The 22,253-nt window shown below is 46.6% G+C and overlaps 1 protein-coding gene across 3 annotated transcripts; it reads right to left on the bottom strand.

Annotated features, from left to right (window-relative positions):
* Positions 1-4,867: 4,867 nt before the first annotated feature.
* Positions 4,868-21,188, bottom strand: TTC33 (tetratricopeptide repeat domain 33). 3 transcript variants are annotated; one of them, XM_061547575.1, is made up of 6 exons: positions 21,074-21,188; positions 17,505-17,655; positions 15,310-15,417; positions 13,186-13,267; positions 9,877-10,008; positions 4,868-5,918 (listed from the first exon to the last, which is right to left on the bottom strand). In XM_061547575.1, exons 2-6 carry the CDS (start codon positions 17,645-17,647, stop codon positions 5,769-5,771), a joined length of 615 nt encoding a protein of 204 aa, XP_061403559.1. In that variant the 5' UTR covers positions 17,648-17,655; positions 21,074-21,188; the 3' UTR covers positions 4,868-5,768. The 3 variants fall into 3 exon arrangements, with proteins under 3 accessions (XP_061403559.1, XP_061403560.1, XP_061403558.1); XM_061547576.1 differs by having other exon boundaries at positions 21,059-21,165; XM_061547574.1 differs by lacking the exon at positions 21,074-21,188 and adding an exon at positions 18,397-18,412 and having other exon boundaries at positions 17,505-17,657.
* Positions 21,189-22,253: the final 1,065 nt, after the last annotated feature.

Here is a 22,253-nt window from a genome sequence, read left to right as displayed (position 1 = left end):
TCCTCCTTGAGGACAAACTTCACTTCATTGGTGGAAAAGACCTCACGTCTATCGGACTACCAACACCCTACGGAGACAATCTGCATGCCATTGCTCAATATATCCTACGTGAAATATCCTATGATGGTTTAGAGCTTCTTAAATTTATTGAGGAAAATTAACCAAAGCATATGGATGCACAAAGAGAAGCCTACACGAAAATCTTGGAAGACATTGAAACTAAAAATGGAGGCATTTTTTTCGATTTAAAGCTTTCGTGACTGCAGGGATTCATCTTCTTGGTTTTTTCGGTAAAGTCACGTAGAAGGGAAGTAATAAAATAATAAAAATAAAACATAATAAAAAAAGAATGTTAAGGCCCTCTTCTTCCACCTCCAACTCAGCTTATATATAAGCTCCTAGCTTGGCAGTGTCTCATTCTTCACCTGAAGACGGCTGCTTGCGTTGTAGCCGAAACGTCGTGCGAATTATTTTATTATGTTTTATTTTTATTATTTTATTACTTCCCTTCTACGTGACTTTACCGAAAGAACCAAGAAGATGGAGGCATATTTTTCCTTGATGCACCTGGTGGTACTGGGAAGACCTTTGTTCTCAACCTGCTCCTCGCTAAGGTTCGACAGAGGGAGAAATTGCTCGAGCTGTGGCATCATCGGGGATTGCGGCAACTCTGCTTACTGGAGGAAGACCTGCCCATTCCACATTTAAGCTTCCATTGGATCTATCGCGACAAGAAAACCCTTTTTGCAATATTTCAAAGGGGACTGCCCTTGCACAAGTCCTGCTTAACTGTGAATTAATAGTGTGGGATGAATGCGCCATGTCGCACAAGGGAGCATTTGAGGCTGTCAACACAACTTTAGAGGACCTCCGTGACAATTCCAGGAGTATGGGTGGTGTAACTTTCCTAATGGCTGGTGACTTCCGACAAACCTTACCTGTTGTACTTCGAGAAACCAAAGCTGATGAGTTAAATGCCTGCATCAAGTCATCATTCCTCTGGAGCCACGTGATGAAACTGAAACTAACTACAAACATGCGTGTATATCTCCATGGAGACCAAGAGGCAGGCAACTTTGCTGAAGCTCTTCTTCATATTGTAAATGGCAGTATTGTTGCTGCCGCCACAGATGGACTTATCACCATGTCTAAAGGCATCCTTTCCACTTCAGAGCAGGAACTGGAAGAAAAAGTGTACCCAAACATGCAACACTTTCAAGATGTTATCTGGCTACGGGAGAGGGTCATTTTAGCTCCGAGATATGATGCTGTTCTCAGAATCAATTCCATGCTGTTGCACAAATTACCTGGAGAGAACAAGTCCTACAAATCTATTGACTCAGTGTTGGACCATGATCAAATTGTTCACTATCCAGTTTAATTCTTGAATTATTTGCAGCTCCCGGGTGTTCCACCACACAACTTGGTACAAAAAATTGGGGCACCCGTCTTGCTATTGAGAAACTTGCACCCACCTCGACTATGCAATGCCACAAGGTTAATTGTCAAAAAATTACATTCAAATGTTATCAAGGCTACAATTACAGGCAATTCTAAAGGTGAAGACGTATTTCTCCCTCGCACACCTATTATCTCAAACGACACCGTCTTTGAATTTAGGTTTCAATTCCCCATCCAGCTCAGCTTTGCAATGTCTATTAACAAGGCGCAAGAACAATCTCTAAAAGTGGTGGGACTGAATTTGTGAACTCAGTGCTTTTCTCATGGCCAACTTTATGTTGGATGCTCTCGTGTAGGCAATGACGAATATTACTTTGCACCTGCAGGCAAGACCAAAAACATTGTTTACAAGATAGGGTGGTGCAGCTCAGCAATAAGTGTCAGTGTCATTATTTTTGAGAGGCCCTATTTGGTGTTTTATTACCTTGGAGAGCAGGGGCGGTTTCTTCATTAGGGCGATTGGGCGACGCACCACCAATGTCATTCAACCACAGAGTCACGCGAGCCGTCACTGTGCCTCTGGATATAGTCCAATCAGCGTCATGCTACGTTCTGTGGAGTACCGCCTCTTTTTGGGCGATTTCCCTCCAGCTGAGAATCGCCCCGAGTGGCCCCATAGACTTACATTCATAGATGTTTTTTTTCGAACGGGGCCGCTGCAATGCATTCTCTATGGCTTCCGGGAGGGCTTGCCCTAACGTGCTTACGTCATCATACGTGCTTACGTCATCATACATAAGCACGTTTCATCCAACAATATAATTTGTCGCCACCTAGTGGAATCTTTAATAAAATAAACTTGCGTGGTTTGTTTTATTAGTGAGTATAGAAACAAACAAGATGTATTGTAAGAGTCACTTTATTTTTCATTAATATTAAAGAAGTGAAGTTGCCTTTACATGCTTAAGCTGTTAATTTATCCATTGCATGGGTGGACCTTATCCTTATCAATCATCCAGACATTTGCCCCCCCTGAGAGATTTTGCAGGAGCCGCCACTGTTGGAGAGGCTCTTGCTTTCGTTGCGCACGCGACTCCCCTCCCACGTGTGCTGCTTGACCCCACGCCAGCTGGGGGTCAGTTCGGCTGTCGGCGGTTGCTCGCTGAGCCACTACCACACTTCGCTGCCCTGTGCGGCCTTCACATCGCTTCCTTCCCGGGTATCCTGCCTGCACCTGCGCCTGCCAGCCAGCATTTCGGCGGCCTGGCTGCCGGCGACTGTTCATGATGGCGATCATGTAGCGCGACTTCCTCGCCGTCCCACATCTCATCGCTCCATCTCCAATTCTCCTGCCTGCCTTCAAGCCTGCCAAGTGTCCTGTCGGCGGTCTGGCTGTCAGCGGTTGTTTGCGACACTGCCCACGAGCTGTTATTATTTCGCCACGGCCATTACCTGCCCTACCTCCCTTCTCCCCATTTAGCCCATTTATATTTTACACATTATAGACCTTCTGTGCTTCCTCAAGCCCCTTACTACAGTACAATTAAAAACAACAGTAATAAAGACTACAGTACAAATACTTAAATCTTTTTATACCATTAACCATTTACTTATGACTCATAGCATGCAATACAAGACAAAGGCATATCATACAAGTTCAGTATGATCTTCACCTTTGATTAAAGTGTGCTGATTCTCAAAGGTGCATTAACAATTGCTTGCATTTTCCTTCTTTATTGGTTCTTTCCCTAACATTATGTACATAGAAAACTAATATTAACATACTGAGTTAGTCAATAGAAAACTTCAAATGTTTTTGTGTAAGTCTACGTCTGTGTGTGTAACTCTATGTGTGTGTAAGTGGATGTGTGTGTCAGTCGCTATGTGTGTGCTTGTTTAAGTCGATGTGTGTGTGAACCGATGTGTGCGTGTGAGTCACTGTGTTTTAGTCCATATGTGTGTAAGTCGATATATTTGTGTGTGGGTCGATGTCTGTGTGTGTCTAAATCGATGCGTTTGTGTCTTTTTCGTCCGGGCAACGCTGGGTACTTCCCGCTAGTGTAAGATAAAAACGGGTGTTTGGATGATAATGGGAGCAGGTCCATTGTAAACGAAATGAAGAACGCAAATTGATCAAGTAAAAATATCCTTCGGTTACCTATTTAACCGATTTAAACTGGTATTACAATTTTACCCAATTAATCAATCACATATGTGTCTCGCTTAACGAGCGTTCTTTCTTTTTGCGGCAATTCGCTATAACTAGAAATTTGAATCTCGCCAAATTTGTTCGCAAAACGAGCAAATCTTAGCAAAAACGAGTGGAGACCGATCGATAAAATGTGTCCCGTGGCTGCAGGGGACGCACCACGGCCCGCATCTGTTTGTTAAGCAGCTGTGTTGCGTGAACCTCGTAGCTGCACCGTAATGGGTGGATGGCGGGAGGGGTGGATGGGTGGATGGCGGGCGGGGTGGATGGCGAGAGGGGTGGATGGCGAGAGGGGTGGATGGCGAGAGTGGTGGATGGCGAGAGGGGTGGATGGCGAGAGGGGTGGATGGCGAGAGGGGTGGATGGCGAGAGGGGTGGATGGCGAGAGGGGTGGATGGCGAGAGGGGTGGATGGCGAGAGGGGTGGATGGCGAGAGGGGTGGATGGCGAGAGGGGTGGATGGCGAGAGGGGTGGATGGCGAGAGGGGTGGATGGCGAGAGGGGTGGATGGCGAGATGGGTGGATGGCGAGAGGGGTGGATGGCGGGAGGGGTGGATGGGTGGGTGGCGAGAGGGGTGGATGGCGAGAGGGGTGGATGGCGAGAGGGGTGGATGGCGAGAGGGGTGGATGGCGGGATGGGTGGATGGCGAGAGGGGTGGATGGCGAGAGGGGTGGATGGCGAGAGGGGTGGATGGCGAGAGGGGTGGATGGCGAGAGGGGTGGATGAGTGGGTGTGGAGAGCGGTGGCGCAACTATTCGCGCGGTGCTATGAACCCGGCAAACGCGAGTTCGATTCTCGCTCACGGCCAACACCAGTGACAATTGTCTGAAATGGTCCTGGGCCTCCCCGAGACCGGCTCAGACTCGAAAGAGCATCATATGAAGGCCACACCGTGCTCGTTAACAGCACTTGGCCCACAACAGTCTGTTAAAGCTACACAGGGGATCTGGCCCCGTGGTTCTTCGTGTGTGGCAAGTGTTATATTTGATGCTGTATTTTTTTGAAATGATACAGTAATTTGTATTTCTCATTTTGTAAAAAGCTGTTCAAGAGTGGAACATGTTGATGCTGAAACGTGTCTCAGCGTTTAACAATGGCACCTGCCAGAAAAGCTCACTGGTCGGATTATGTCCAGGTCCAGATCGGTCAAAGACCTGAGAGCTTTGCGAACAGAATTTCAATCCACATTTCCACAATGTGTTGTGGATTGCTCTCCAACACACCAGTGGTGTGTTTAAGCAGTCATAAATTGGCACGTTTGTTTATAAAAAAAACTTTATTGGCTGTTAGGTAAGGGAGGGTGTACAACACACATTTTATTCATGCGATCCGAACCAAAAATCAATAATTACTCGTAATATTGGTTGCAAAAGCCCTAGACTGTGTTAAATTAAAGTCCACCATGGCACAACTTTAAACATAAGTTTGACTCCTAATGAATCATCTATTCGACAGCGGTGGCGGTGTTTATGGTGTTGTTTCACAATTTGCAAATGGAATGTCAAAATAAACATGGGTTTTAATCAACAAACTGAATTTGTACTCTTTGGTTCTTTCGGTAAAGTCACGTAGGTATAAAATAAAATAAATTAAATCACGACGTTTCGATCGCAACACAAGCAACCATCATCAGGTGGAACAGATACAGCAGGAGAACTGCTGACGTAGGAGAAAGAGCTGCTGCAACAAGAGTTTATATCGGATTTTGGTGGGCTCAACCCAATGGTAAGTGGGAGGAGCTAGACAAGGAATTTGTACGTAAATGTAAATGTGAGAGATTAGCATGTCAATGTGAGAAGGTCCCCAGCCACTGGAGGTGGTGGGAATTTCGCTTGTGTTGCGATCGAAACGTCGTAATTTAATTTATTTTATACCTACGTGACTTTACCGAAAGAACCAAAGAGTATGGATCCCTGCAGTCGCGAAAACTTCAGATCTAAATTAAACTGAATTTGCTTAAAGGATGAGGTAAGAGAGAGAACGCGGCACACGAGCGTTGTAAATATAATTTGGCAGGATGGAGGAAGATAGAGCAAGAAGCTTGGCAGCTGCAGTTGCCCAAGCTGCTGCAGTTGTGGTAGTTGACATTGCACTTGTTGTTATTGTGAATGCCGGTAGTGGCTGTTGCCGGTAGTGGTTGTAGCTGCTGTGGTGTTTGTCAATGAGGCTGTAGTGATTGTGGTAGGTGTGTATGTGGTGGTTGTTGTTGCAGTTGTTGCTGTAGTTGTTGAGCCCATCTCAACTCGGCCATTATGGGCTCAGACTCCCAGGGCTCCAGATGCAGACCAACAGAGAAACTCCGCACAGCCTGAGAGGAGAGATTCCAATTATTGCACCAACTGCAACTCCGACTAAAACTACCCACAAACACATTTATTCACAGTCACACAAAAACAAAGATCCCCTGTACAGCCGTCACAGACTGTAGGAGCAAGTGCTGTTAGCGCGTAGAACCTATGAAGATCGCCACGGCACACGAGGGGGTGAGTGGCCTGCACCACGCCCGACTGACTTTGTCTCTCCAGTGGCGATGTTAACGCACCACACCAGGTACTCATTTGAGGCCGAGTCGACCTCGGGAAGGGTCCAGGACTGGTTCAGATAATCGTCACTTGGCCGTGAGCAGCAAACTCGTGTCGCTGGGTTCGTAGCACGTGCTAATCGCTGCGCCACCACTCCTCGCACAGTAACAGTCACTCACAGACTTATTTACAATCTACACTCCTTATTTACAACGTGAGAAGAAAGCTTACAATCGGTGTAATGGCCACAATCAACACTAACCACAACTGAACAACCACAACAACAACCACTACATCAAATGCAGCGCCCTTATCGTCAGCAACCAACAAAACTACTAAATAAATGGGGTGCCAGTGACGCCACCCAGCAGGTCGATTCCATCAGGCCACCCTGGTCAGTGCAGTGGGGTGCATTAACTGTAACAATACGAGGCGTCTGCTTCGTTTCAAAAATAGATATTATATATCCAGTCTTTCTCGTCGTGTTTTCCCAATGTTCTGCACAGGCCACTGCTTCTGGTGTTGGCACTGCCAAATACTGAAGAGTGCACTGTGGTACTGCAGGGCATCTCAGGAGTTGATCCATGGTTTGCTTCTCATGACAAGCACATTGGTCGGTTGTGTAGAAGCCTCCTCGTGATTTCATGCGAGAGTTGCATTTGCCTAAACCCACTCTCAGTCTGTTTAGGCTCCACCATGTGAGACATTTGGAATTGAAGCCAGATGCGAGCTCCTAACTTGGGATGATTTTTCGCCGGCTCCAGTGAAGAAATTTGCAAGAGTGGTAGGCCACCGTGTGTGCTGTGGTGTCAGAGTCCAAATTGAAAAATTACCGCCAATCACTCAATTCGAATTATACACCAAAAGTATGACTCACTACATACGAAAAAATTGGCAGTACCCTCCTAAAATATTCGTATGACTCAGCGAGGTTTTCCTGGGTAAAACAAAGCATTTAAGAACTGATTATATTCTACTCTCGTGTGTAATGGCAGCAATATGTTCAGGAACTTAGTGCCAATGCCGAGGTCTGCTGGCCATGAGTTGGCTTCAGGAGAGTGTTCGTATGGTTTTGCTGTTCCTCCATTAAAGGAGCACAGAGCATAGTGGTTTACTATATGGGTCATAGTTCGGGTTGCATGGCCACAAGAACACTATGGTTTGTCTTTATAATGTATTTCTGTATCTCTATGTATCTCCGTGGGTCTCTATGAATTTACTATATGCTTCCATAATTTGGGTTGCATGGCCACAATCACACTACCGCGACTTGTCTTAATGTTCCATTCACGAAGGAGACGTACGCATCAGCCTCGTGTAAAGTTTTATGTTAAAGGGGCCTGGAACTTAATCTCCCTTGTACGCTATAATTCTGGAGTTTACTCTGCACGGATTAACTTTACATGGTTTTTTGTCAGAGCAATGGTCAGTTGTACGAATTATAATAAAATGTACTCAATCACTTCACACCCTGACAACAACAACCACTACACAGGGTGTGTCGATGGTCCTCAGAAAGCGGTGGAGGCTGTGGTGATGTTGCAGAGGGATTCGGGCAGTGCTTCCAAAACTTGGGGTCTCGACCCCACCAAATGGTGTCATCTCAGAAGATGGGTCGCGAGAAATGCAGCCCAACCCCGCGAATCTGACACTCACGAATTTAAAGTTTTGGTCGTATAAAGCAATAGGGAGGCATAGAGAGACGTCCTAGACATTTTTACCATTGAAACTGTGTTTTTGTTTGGGGGTAACCCCAAAACATCTGCAACAAATCACAAACCTGCATATTGATTTGATTCAAATAATACAGCTTTCTGATCGGTGAAGAGAGACGTCCATCTTTGAGCATTGTGGGAATTGCAGTTTGTTCCGTCTGAGTGAAAAACGTCTCTGTGCCTGCGTGTGCAACGTAAAAGCGGAGAGATGTTTGAAAAAATCTGCCTCTAGTCGTCAGTCCACCGACTTCGGCGAGCGAGAAAAGTAACTTCAAGAAAAGTGTTTGCAAATTCGAGGAGACACTTCTCGCGAATGGCTTCACAGGTGTGTTTGAGAAGAACGAAGAAAAGCCAACATGCCTTCTGCGTCTATTTGCTGTGCTCAGCAAAGCAAATAGCGGGTCCCTTGTTTTAGATGCCATCGATTAACGATATTTCGATTAAATGATCTGCCTACCATAGGGTCCCATTGTTTCTATTAACGATACATTTTCGATTCAACGATAAGTTTTACAATATAACGCGGACCTGCCATTTTAGATCAATAGGAGCGCTCCTACGCGGACTTGGCAGACCTCAGCCAATCAGCGACACTCTTTAATGAGCATTTTGAGTGCAACAGGCTGCTAGCTTTTCAACTTTTTACGTGTGTTGCTTATGGAAACAGCTCTCTTGAATACTTAAGTGATTTTTTTACTTAAAAGTTAAAAAAGATCAATAACAATGGCCCCTAAAATGAATGTGAAGAAAGCAAATAAAGTGAAGAAAACAGTTAGTGTGCCTTCAACTTGTATTTCCTATATTCAATTCACGATAATTTCAATTAATGGATCTGCCCGCAGCTGAAATCAAACATCTCATCGGCTTTTGTATGGAACACATTCCCAAACTCCTCTTCCAGAATTCTGGTTCACTGCGAATACCCTGAAATCTTGACGAGTGCCATGAAACTGATGGGTGTTCTTGGCAAACGTGCACACGTGTCTGTGTGTGTGCAGCCAGATTCAGCGTACTCCTTTGCATCAAGTCTAAGTTACAGATTGACTCTGGATGCCACAGCTGATGGTGGTAAGAGGTTAACTACCTCGCCTGGTGTGGAGGACCCTGACGCCTGTTTATCTTGAGTTTGCATGTTCTCCCCATTTTCGTGTGGATTTTTCTCCAGGTCCTCCGAATTTTCCCTCCACATTTAGAAAACATGCGTTGAGAGAATTTGGCTACTATACATTTCCAAGTGATAAGCCACTTGGTTGAGCTATCATTTGTGGCCAGTTCGTTTATGAAAAATTGCTATATAGCTCAATGAACCTTGCCTGGTAAAATAAAAAATAGTTTAATGGATTAGTTTTTATAGATATGCAATAGCAACCACACTGCCAGACTTCAGAAACTGTCGCATGTCTGAAGCTCACATGTCTCAGCAGACCCTGATGAGTATGTCAAACCCTCACTCTTCCAGAATATCTTGATCAAAACGTATATTTTCAAATGTATTGTTCCACAATACCGAAACTCCAAACAAAATCAATGAGAAAATTGACACGCGTTCTTAAATAATGGCCGGGATCATATGAATTTTTCCCGTGTTAAAATACTACCCCTATCCCCTCCCTTTGATGCTGCTAATCCTACATAATGCACGGGCATAATATGACTTTGAAACCCCCCACCCATCTCCTATGCATTTCACAAGTAGTACTAATCACATACCTGCATTTCCCATAAATATGCTAAATTCCTCTTGATATGCAAATTATTTTGTCAAGGCGCACATCCCCCCTTCCAACCCAGCTTGAATAGACGCTCCAAGCGTGGTGGTGTTTCATTCAGACGCTGTCTCCCCGACAGACCTGTTCTTCACCTGAGGACGGCTGCTTGTGTTGTGGCCGAAACGTCGTGAGAATTGTATTTTATGTTTTATTTTTATTATTTTATTATTTCCCTTCTACGCGACTTTACCGAAAGAACCAAGAAGAAAAATTAGGTCTATTGAAAAATTGTTTGTAAAGCGCTGGGTTAGGGGTCTCACCATGGCAGGTTCCCCCAGGTTGAGCTGGGCACGGGCCAAGGTGAGCCAGGCCGGGGCCCAGCACGCACAGATGGAGACGGAGCGGTGAGCGGATTGCACAGCCTGGAACCACTCCCCCAGCTCCATGAGAACCTACCAGACTCACCAGTTACTCAACATCCTGACCAGACTTGACCAGTCACTCGCACTCACCAACTCGCTGCCTACCATCTTCACTCACCTCCGATTAACAAAGATTGGCTACATACAGTGTGAGAGAAGTTCAACATACATACTCCATCATTCATGAATGCACCCACTCACCATACTCTAAAATCAATCAGTTCTTTACTCATTCATTCACTGCCGCATTCACTCAATTACACACTTACTGATTTCCACACACACTCACCTACCCATTAAATCATTTACCCACACTCACTAACTCAATCACCCACTCACCTTCTCAATAGTCGACTCACCCTCTAACTCGTACATCCACTTTCCCAAATACCCACTCATCCACGCTATCATACACTCACCCACGAACCCAGCCATTCATCCACTCACCTACTCAAATTCACCCAATGACCAATAAACTCACACTCACCAGCTATGTACAATCACAGATCATTAACCTACTCTTTGTATTATTTTTTGTTGTTGTTGCTGTGCTCACAAGACCATGGGTCTCCCTTGTAAAATAGCCATGTAACTGGCTAAATGGGACCATCCGTGTAACAAAACAAATAATAAAAAAATTAACCCGTAAAAACAAAGTTTTTCACTATAAATCCTTTATATGCATGGCATCGGTTTCATTTTATTATTCATTTCTGTTTTTCTTGAGTAAGCAAGCAAGCAAGTGAAGTTAATATAAAGGATTTAAAAATGAAAGATCACCTCTTGACATGCCCCGTATATTCCCGAGGGCACTAGCGTTGACCCGTTTTACCACTTTCAAGAACCTGGCGGCTTCAATTTAGCTTCTCTATAAATAGTCTCCCTTGTACAGTGTGGGGGCAGGGATTTCATGCCATGTGCTTAGTCAACATTTGCGTCATCATGAAACGGGCGGCTAGAGTCCTCTCGTCCTCTGGCTTGAGATGGCTGCCACCTATGGGTCAGATGATTGTCTGCCACCATTAAGCAATTGGTAATTAAATATTTACAAAAATTTCCCTAAACAGTGTAAAATTTAGGAATTTTTTTTCACGAAAATTAATTGTCACGCACAACGAGTCTGTGTGCAAAATGTCAGCTCGATTGGATCACTGGAAGTGGGTTAAAAAACGACCGAAAGATTTGCACGGTCCTAAGCAAGCACGCAAGCAAGCAAGTGAACTTAATATAAAGGATTTAAAAATGTACTCACCCACTCACTCACCCTCTTAGAAATCCACTTACTCACTCAACCACCCACTCACCTCATCCACACAAACTCACCAGTTGCTTATAATCAATAAGCACCAAGGATGAAATGTTAACTCCCTCGCCTGGTATGCAAGAGGTACATGGGTTCAATCCCGACCCTGATGCCTGCTGAATATTTGGAGTTTTATGTCTCTCTCTCCGTGGTTCGTGGATTTTACTCCAGGTCCTCCGGATTTCCTCCCACATTTAGAAACATGCGTTTAGATAATTTGGCTGTTATAAATTTCCACATGATAAGCCACTTCAATCTTGATTTAAAGCTTTCGTGACTGCAGGAATGCATACTCTTTGGTTATTTCGGTAAAGTCACAGTAGTTAGAAATAAAATAAAACAAATCACGACGTTTCGATTGCAACACAATGCAATCTTCATCAGGTGGGACAATCACAGCAATAAAAAAAAATGCTGAAGTGGGCGAGAGAGCTGCCATGGCAAGAGGTTATATAGGTAAGAAATGGGGGAGGAGCAATGGGGGAGAGAGGGGGGGGGGTATGGGGTAGGGTGAGGGGGGCACTGCTTGACCGCTGGGGGGAGAGAGGACGTGAGGACGTGAGACGGGGGGGCGGGGGAAGTGGGCGGGGCTGGAAGGGGGAGGCTGGGAAAGCTGGGGATGCGGGGGGGGGGAAATTAACTCGGAACAAGTATAACCCGTAAAAACAAAGTTTTTCACTAGAAATCCTTTATATGCGTGGCGGCTAGAGTCCTCTCGTCCTCTGGCTTGAGATGGCTGCCACCTATGGGTCAAATGATTGCCTGCCAACATTAAGCAATTGGTAATTAAATATAAAAACATTTTTCCTAAAAAGTGTAATATTTAGCAAATTTTTTTTCACGAAAATTAATTGTCACGCACAACGAGTCTGTGTGGAAAATGTCAGCTCGATTGACTCACGGGAAGTGGGTTAAAAAACGACCGAAAGATTTGCACGGTCGTACGCGCGCAAGCAAGCGAACTTAATATACAGGATTTAAAATGGACTAATACCCGGCAGATATGATGGAAACACCATAAACAGTTAAGGTTTTACCTGGTTAATATCATCCTTTCAATGATTGCTCAATTTGTATCCATCTTCCCGGTTGAAGTTATGTCTATGTTTATATATCTGGATGGCTTCATGAACAAACCTTTGATAGTAGCCCAAAGGTTTGCAGAGTATCTTGGTCTCGGAAAAAACATTATCATGCGAGCCCACAGCGTTATAACAATGGTCAGCCACGGCAGAGGTATTGGTTCTACCATGTTTCTGATCTGCCTTGTGTTCACCCACTTCAGCAATTTTTTATTGCTGTGGTTGTCCCACCTGATGAAGATTGCTTGTGTTGCAATTGAAACGTCGTGATTTGTTTAATTTTATTTCTAACTATGTGACTTTACCGAAAGAACCATAGAGTATAAGCCACTTCGTTGAGCTATCACTTGTGGCCAGGTCACTTCTGAAAAAGAACTATATAGCTCAGTGGAGCCTTACCTAGTAAAATAAATAATTCCCCTACTCATCTCACCCACTCTCTCAAAAACTCACCCACCCACCGACCAACTCACCCACCCAACCACAAACTCATCCACTCGCTCATTCACTCATGAACGCATGCACTGATATACCCATGTATCAGTTACTTACAATAAGCAATCATTCACCTACTCACCAACTCAAACACTCACCACTAACTCACTCACCCACCCACCCACTCACACACCTACTGACACTCAGTGGCCCATACAATCAACAGTTACTTATAATCACCAACCAATTGCCCACCAAATCAATCACTCATTAACTCATCTATCCATACATCCAGCCACCCACCTACACACTCACTCACTGGCCAAATCACCCACATCCTTACTAGTTACTTACAAACACCAATCATTCACCTACTCACCCACCCACCTGTGCTTTCATTTCATGTATCTTGGCATCATTTGTTGTCATGGCGATGGCCGTATCCCACAATCGTAAAGCCTCCCTCAGACTGGGTACCACAGGATACATGGGACAAAGGAACACGAGGATTAGAGAACACACTCAGATCGAACTCGTCACATTGAGCTTCATCGAGCTGTGGATACACCACCACCATGATGATGATAATACTAATTGCAGAGAATCTAACGAAAAATAACATCAATTTGAACCTGTTTTAACTGGTTTTAACCAGTAATATTGTTGAAAGGAAAACTGAACCAAAATGAAATGTGTTGATCTGGAATGAAACTCCCACCCATAAATAAGCATGTGGTTCGTAGTTTAAACCATCTCTTTGTGGCATGCGTGCTGAAGAAAAAATGACCGCTAATTTCCCTCGGCCCATTTCAACTCTTGTAATCGATGATGCTGAAGGGCACGTTAAAGCCGCGGTTCCACCTTCACTCCCCTTGTCAGCGTGACGTATTGTACATTAAGTTACAGGAACAAGAACAATAATGTCGACTTGTGTATCATGATGCACAGTATTTGCTCGCACGCCCAGAGAGAGAGGGAGAGAAGATGACTCGGCAGAGCCAGGAGAAAGCACAAACGAGCTTGCAAGGGCAGCAGCCAGGTGGTGATGAGCCGAAACTACCACCACAATTTCCACTAGCCCTGCTGTCCTCTACATATGAAGGGTACTATCGGCCAATTCTTGAGCGCTGGTTATACGTATGGGAGGAAACAGGAGTACCCGGAGAAAACCCACGCAATGCAGAGAGGACACTTTCTATCCCGTCCAACTAGGGAAATCTAATTAACTTAGATGGTGTGTTAGTGGGTGGGTTAATAAGTAAAGGAGTGGCTGCGTGAGTGGATGGGTGAGTAAGTGGATGAGTGAATGTATGAATGTGCGGATGAATGAGTGTATGAGTTATTGGATGAATGTGTGTATGAGTTATAGAATGAATAAGTGGGTGAGTGGGTGTTTGATTGGGTGGTATAAATGAGTGCATGAGTAGATGAGTTGGTGACTGGATGGGTCAATGAGTAAGTGAATGAATATGTGAGCGGGTCAGTCAGGAAATGAGTAAGTGGGTGGGTGAGTTAGTCGGTGGATGAGTCAATGTATTAAGTGGGTAGATGAGTGGGTGGGTGGATGAGTGGGTGAGTTAGTAGGTATTTGAGTGGGTGGTGGGTGAATGAGTGAGTGGGTCAATGAGTAAGTAATGAGTGGATAAGTGAGTATGTGAGTAGGTGACCAAGTGAGTGGGTGAATGAGTTAGTGAGCGAATGGGTGCATGGGTGATTAAGTTATTTGGTGGATGGGTGAGTTTGTAGGTGGGTGCTTGAGTGATTGGGTGGATGAGTGAGTGGGTGAGTGGGTGGATTAGTGAATGGGTGAGGGAAAAAATACATGAGTGAATGTATGTGTAATGACATAGTGACATCTACTGGTTGGAAAAGGGAAGCGCGGGTACAGGCACCACTACAAACATCATCCAATCCCAAAGGGAGAGGTATCTGAGCCAAAGGTAAAGGGCGGGGCTGGCCGAGATACTCCCGGAACCGGCTACAAGGTTCCACGAGAGGGTGTGACTGGAGGCGGAGCCTATCCGCGCCTGCGGCAATATAAGCAGAGGCGGAGGAGGACTCTTGGGTCGGCGTGGGGAGCCTTGGGTCCGGATTGCGTCGCTGCTCGCCGCCATCTCTATCCGTCGTTTGGCCACGTGGCAGATCTCCTGCGAAGTCCCACCACCCCTGCCGGCTCGCCGGCATGTTAGTGTGTAAGTGGGTGGATGATTGAGTGAGTGTGTAAGTTAGTGGGTGGATGAAGTAAGTGGGTGAATGAGTGGATGGATACGTGTGTAAGTGGGCGAGTGTGAGAGTGGATTAATGTACTGTATGAGTGAATGAGTGATTGAGGTGGTGAGTGAGCAGAAGAGTGAGTGTATGAGTGAGTGGATGAGTGAGTGGGTGGATGAGTTAGTGGGTAGATGAGTGAGTGGGTGGGTGAGTGAGTGGGTGAATGAGTGGGCACAAACTCTAACCCGCAGCCTTAACCCCAAAACCAACACTGCAGCATATGGGAATTGCGTGACTCACCTCCCTGACTCAGCGAGTCTCGCTCCTTCGTCTCTGAGCTCGCAGCATCGCAACGTCACTGAAGTTCCATCATCACCACCGCTGCCAAGACCACCACCATCACCATGCCTATACCCAGAAACATCAACATAATTTACATAATAATTATAATCATCGAAATGATCAGACAGCGTTATCACACACCATCTCCACTACCCTTCCCATCTGTGAAATGTTAACAAAAGCGTGGATAACACACATCATTATCATTAACATTACCAACAACACTCCTCTACACAACATTATCAATAATAATTTAAACGTGTAACGCACTGCACAGTATTTGCTCATTCTCAAGGACAACTCAGAGGCGCAATGAACCACAGACAAGCAGAAAGACAGAAGCTAAGCAGTGAGGAGCCTGCAATATCACAGTTTAACACGTAGGCTTTCGCAACCAATATCATCCATAATAGTTTTTTTTTGGGTTAGAGCGCGTAAATATATATATAAATGTGTCATTAAAGCCCGCCACCACCCGACACAGCCAACTAGTAAGGGTTGTCAATTAAACAGAACATGCCAATTCGTTCCTAGTACAGCACACCGGTGTGTTGGAGAGCAAATCCACAACATTTACAATGAGTACGAAGTTTCGCTAGTAATTTCAATTTGTGGAGAAATCTTCCTTTTTCGATGTGATGACGTCACTTGTTAGCCAATCAAGTGCGCTAGGGGGCCGGGGGTTATTAATGAATGCATATAAATGACAAAGATTAATCCATTACAGGTTGGGTTATTTATACGGTTAATAAATGTACATTATGCATGCACATTGTTCTTGTACCTGCAGTCGTTTGTGTGCACTTAAATAGCAGTACCTGTTATTGTCTGCCTACAGGTAACCTCCATTGATGTATGGTAACCTGGAAAGGCATGCATTTAAACAATGTATAATTGAATGATTCGCTTCCATACAGTACTAATAGATATGCGCTCTAACACCAAAAAAATACCTGTATTATGGATGGTTGAGTGTGTTCGTGGTGAGTCTGTATGAATGAAGAGTATGGTGAGTGTGTGCTCGTGGTGAGTGTGTGTCAGTGGTGAGTGTGTGTGTTAGTGGTGCATTTGGTGAGTGTGTGCTAGTGGTGAGCCTGGTAAATATGCGCTAGTGGTGTGTGCAATGGTGAATGTGTATGTGTTGGTGGTGAGTGTGATCAGCGAGTGTGTAGCTATCCGAACGGTTACAAATATTATTTAGTTTTCTCCAGGATATTTCCATGAATCTGGTTGTCAGCCTGATGATGATAGTTGTAATTACTGGCGAAATGTCGTACTCAGATTGTAAATGTTGTGGCTTGGCTCTCCAACACACCGGTGTGCTCTACTAGTGACCAATTGGCATGTTCTGTTTAAGTGAGAACCCTGCACTAACACAATTGCTCTAGCTCTGCGGTCCCCTAGCTTTGGTTCTATCGGCCAATTAACGAGCGTTATACACGTAGGAGAAAACCGGAGCACCCAGAGAAAATCCCCGGATGTGAGGGGGCAACACTTCATCCCATACAGATGGAACAGGTGAAGTCCACACTTTGCCTTACTGCCTTCTCCTGGCGAGCATGAGTATGGCTCCTCCTCGATATGCACAGGGAGTTTACAGCGTGTGTGATCTACCAACCCTCACTGCTGCCTTCAGTGCTTGATTATAGGCCATAAGCATAGCTGCCACCACCACTGCCTGGATATTAATTTCATGTTAGAGGGTTGCCATCACCACCACCCCCACCATTATCACCCCCCCATCACCACCACCACCATCACTCCCATCATCACTATTATCACTCCCACCATCATCACACCCACCATCAACACCATGGCCATCACCTTCATCATCATCACCCCCATTACCCCCTATCACGACCACCACCATAATCACTCCCCATCACCATCATAGCCCCCAACAACATCACCACTATCATTACCCCCCATCATCATCACCACCACCACCACTATCATCACCACCAACATCATCACCACTATCACCACCACCAACATCATCAGCACCAACATCATCAGCACCAACATTACCACCACCAACATCACCACCACCAGCATTATCATCATCACCATCATAATCAGCACCAACATTACCATCATAATCAGCACCAACATTACCATCACCCCCAACCATCATCGCCATCACCACCTCTCACCCATCTTGGCTGTGTTTTCTCTTCTTGTCTACCGGGAGCGTCACCTCACCACCACCACTGTCGTCATCATCATCGTCCTCGCCCAGGGAGATTCGAGGCTTCAACACGGACCCAGATCTCTTCACCCAGCCAAACGACGTCATCGCCTCCCCTATACATCATCAACAATAGCATCGACATCAGCAATAACGTTAATTATTGTTGTTATTTTTTTTAAATCGTTTGTTGACCCTCCAGAAAGCCTTAGTCTCAAGGCTCACTTTTTCTCAAGTTCCAATTGAGTCATTTTGAAAAGCTGGAGGAATTCCATGCAAAACTGGGGGAGAACCTACAATCCGCTACGAACCTGGCGACCCGAGTTTGATTCCCGCTCACGGCCAACGCCACTGACATTTTTCTCTGAACAACCGGCCCTGTGCAACCCCTAGGTCCACTCGGCCTCAAACGAGTACCTGGTGCCAAGAGGGAGACAAAGGCGACCGGGCGTGGTGCTTGCCACCTTCGTGCGCCGTGCCGGCCTTCATTGGTGCCGCTAACAGCATTTGCCACACAACATACAAAGACTGAGGCGAGTGCTGTTAGCGAGCACCCATTAAGACAGGAACGGCACACGGGGGGGGGGGGGGGGTGGCCAACACCACGCCCGGCCGCCTTTGTCTCCCTAGTGCCCCCCCCCCCAGCTTTGTCGCCCCCCAACTACGACCAGGCCGATCCCAACCCCTCTATCAATCCATCTTGAGTGTCTGCATCAAAATTACACCACCTACAATAACCCAACTCTTTATTTCAAATTATTGTCATGCTATGCATATTTTTATAATTGCTGCAAAGCGCCTTGGTAAATCTCAAAAGTTAGGAAAATATTTTGTTACTATACACCGCACAATGTACTCATTTGAGGCCGAGTCGACCCAGGGGAGACCCAGGACCGGTTCAGATAATCGTCACTGGTGTTGGCCGTGAGCGGGAATCCAACTCGGGAAGGCTGCAACCACCGCTCCACGAAACACACTCGCATGCACACACCAACCCACACACTCGCATGCACATACACTCACCCACACACTCACCCACAGACTCGCATGCACACACACTCACCCACACACTGACACACACACTCGCATGCACACACACTTACCCACACACTCACCCACAGACTTGCATGCACACACACTCACCCACACACTGACCCACAAACTCGCATGCACATACACTCACCCACACACTCACCCACAGACTGGCATGCACACACATTCACCCACACACTCGCATGCACATACACTCACCCACACACTCACCCACAGACTCGCATGCACACACACTCACCCACATACTCGCATGCACACACACCCACAGACTCGCATGCACACACACTCACCCACACTCACCCACACACTCACCCATACACTCACCCACTAACTCACCCACACACACTAATCCACACACTCGCATGCACACACACTAACCCACACACTCGCATGCACACACACTCACCCACACACTCGCATGCACACACACTCACCCACACACTCGCATGCACAAACTCACCCACACACTCGCATGCACACACACTCACCCACACACTCGCATGCACACACACTCACCCACACGCTCGCATGCACACACACTCACCCACACGCTCGCATGCACACACACTCACCCACACACACTCACCCACACACTCGCATGCACACACACTCACCCACTCACCCACACACTCACCCACACACTCACATGCACACACACTCACCCACACACTCACATGCACACACACTCACCCACACACACTCACCCACACACACGCATGCACACACACTCACCCACACACTCGCATGCACACACACTCACCCACACACTCGCATGCACACACACTCACCCACACACTCGCATGCACACACACTCACCCACACACTCGCATGCACACACACTCACCCACACACTCGCATGCACACACACTCACCCACACACTCGCATACACACACACTCACCCACACACTCGCATGCACACACACTCACCCACACACTCGCATGCACACACACTCACCCACACACTCGCATGCACACACACTCACCCACACACTCGCATGCACACACACTCACCCACACACTCGCATGCACACTCACTCACCCACACACTCGCATACACACACACTCATCCACACACTCGCATACACACACACTCACCCACACACTCGCATGCACACACACTCACCCACACACTCGCATGCACACACACTCACCCCCACACTCGCATGCACACTCACTCACCCACACACTCGCATGCACACACACTCACCCACACACTCGCATGCACACACACACTCCCCCACACACTCGCATGCACACACACTCACCCACACACTCGCATGCACACACACTCACCCACACACTCGCATGCACACACACTCACCCACACACTCGCATGCACACACACTCACCCACACACTCGCATGCACACTCACTCACCCACACACTCGCATGCACACACACTCACCTACACACTCGCATGCACACACACTCACCCACACACTCGCATGCACACACTCACCCACACACTCGCATGCACACTCACTCACCCACACACTCGCATGCACACACACTCACCCACACACTCGCATGCACACACACTCACCCACACACTCGCATGCACACTCACTCACCCACACACTCGCATGCACACACACTCACCCACACACTCGCATGCACACACACTCACCCACACACACTCGCATGCACACACACTCACCCACACACTCGCATGCACACACACTCACCCACACACTCGCATGCACACTCGCCCACACATTCGCATGCACACACACTCACCTACACACACACACCCACAGACTCGCATGCACACACACTCACCCACACACTCACATGCACACACACTCACCCACTACACTCGCATGCACACTCACCCACACACTCGCATGCACACTCACCCACACACTCGCATGCACACTCACCCACACACTCGCATGCACATTCACCCACACACACTCACCCACACACTCGCATGCACACTCACCCACACATTCGCATGCACACACACTCACCTACACACACACACACAGACTCGCATGCACACACACTCACCCACACACTCACATGCACACACACTCACCCACACTCGCATGCACATTCGCATGCACACACTCACCCACACACTCGCATGCACACTCACCCACACACACACTCACCCACCCAAACACTCACATGCACACACTCACCCACACACTCGCATGCACACACACTCACATGCACATTCGCATGCACACACTCACCCACACACTAACCCACACCAACCCACACACTCACCCACACACTCGCATGCACACACACTCACCCACACACTCGCACAGACCCCCCCCCCCTCCCCGTAGAGTCTCAACAGGGTGGACCAGCACCACGCCCGCCATCCCGACCGCCTTTGTTTCCCCAACGCACACCGCACCACGAACTGAGACGAACTCGGGGAAGCCGGCTTCGTACCGCAGCGCCACGACCCCACCGCTCCCCACAGAGCCGCAATGGGGGGGGGCGGCCCGAACCTTTCGTTTTCCCACCTCATTTGAGGCCGAGTCCACCCAGGTGAGGCCCAGGACCGGTTTTGATGCTCGCTGGGTACAGTACACGCACTGTACATGCACTGTGCGGGGAGTCACGTGACGCGCACCGCCGGGGAGGGGCCAGCGAGGTCACGTGGGTGGGTCACGTGGTCATTATGCAAATCAGGTAAAGCACAACCAGTTCAAGTTCATATTCTTGGTTCTTTCGGTAAAGTCATCACGTAGAAGGGAAATAATAAAATAATAAAATAATAAAACATAATAAAATAATTCTCACGACGTTTCGGCCACAACGCAAGCAACCGTCCTCAGGTGGAGAACACGTCTGTCGAGGCGACAGCGTCTGAATGAAACAGCACACGAGCTTGGAGCATATATATAAGCTGGGCGCCTTGACAAAATAATTTGCATATCAAGAGGAATTTAGCATATTTATGGGAAATGCAGGAATGTGATTAGTACTACATATGCCCGTGCATTATGCAGGACTAGCAGCATCAAAGGGAAGGGATATGGGAAATGAAGGTATGTGAATAGTACTACTTACGCCCGTGCATTATGCAGGATTAGCAGCATCAAAGGGAGGGGTAGCATTAATAAAGGGAAGGAGTGTTAATAGTATGTAGCTGCAGTAACTAAAACCAACACGTAAACAACTAAAGTATAAACTAATAAGAGCTAAGCTAGTTCTAGACAGAATTCGTTTAGCATTAGAAGAAGTTACAGCAGCAGATGTTAGTGTAAAACCAAGTTCAAGTTCATATTCTTGGTTCTTTCGGTAAAATCACGTAGAAGGGAAATAATAAAATAATATGAAATTTCTATTATTTTATATATTTCTGGTCACCCCGTGCCCCTTATAAACCTCAACGTTCATCCTAGAAAGTTCCATCACAAGGGAGAAACACAAACAAAGAGACAAAATAAGTATAACCCGTAAAAACAAAGTTTTTCACTATAAATCCTTTATATGTGTGGCGGCTAGAGTCCTCTCGTTCTCTGGCTTGAGATGGCTGCCACCTATGGGTCAGATGATTGCATTGCACCATTAAGCAATTGGTAATTAAATATAATATTTTTGTCCTAAAAAGTGTAAAATTTTGGAGAATTTTTTTTCACGAACATTAATTGTCTTGCACAACGAGTCTGTGTGCAAAATGTCAGCTCAATTGGATCA

The sequence above is a fragment of the Lethenteron reissneri genome, unplaced genomic scaffold (assembly GCF_015708825.2).
Source record: "Lethenteron reissneri isolate LAM-NWPU_2019-01 unplaced genomic scaffold, ASM1570882v1 scaffold_1864, whole genome shotgun sequence".
In the NCBI taxonomy this organism is placed as follows: domain Eukaryota; kingdom Metazoa; phylum Chordata; class Hyperoartia; order Petromyzontiformes; family Petromyzontidae; genus Lethenteron; species Lethenteron reissneri.
This window is presented reverse-complemented; position numbering and strand designations above follow the sequence as displayed.

Coding starts and splice junctions, on each gene's coding strand:
- TTC33 (XM_061547575.1), bottom strand. CDS start 17,647: ATGACGTCGTTTGGCTGGGTGAAGAGATCTGGGTCCGTGTTGAAGCCT. Junction 13,268..15,309: donor AGACTCGCTGAGTCAGGGAG/GTGAGTCACGCA, acceptor TGTGGTACCCAG/TCTGAGGGAGGCTTTACGAT. Junction 5,919..9,876: donor ACCTGGGGGAACCTGCCATG/GTGAGACCCCTA, acceptor CTCTCCTCTCAG/GCTGTGCGGAGTTTCTCTGT.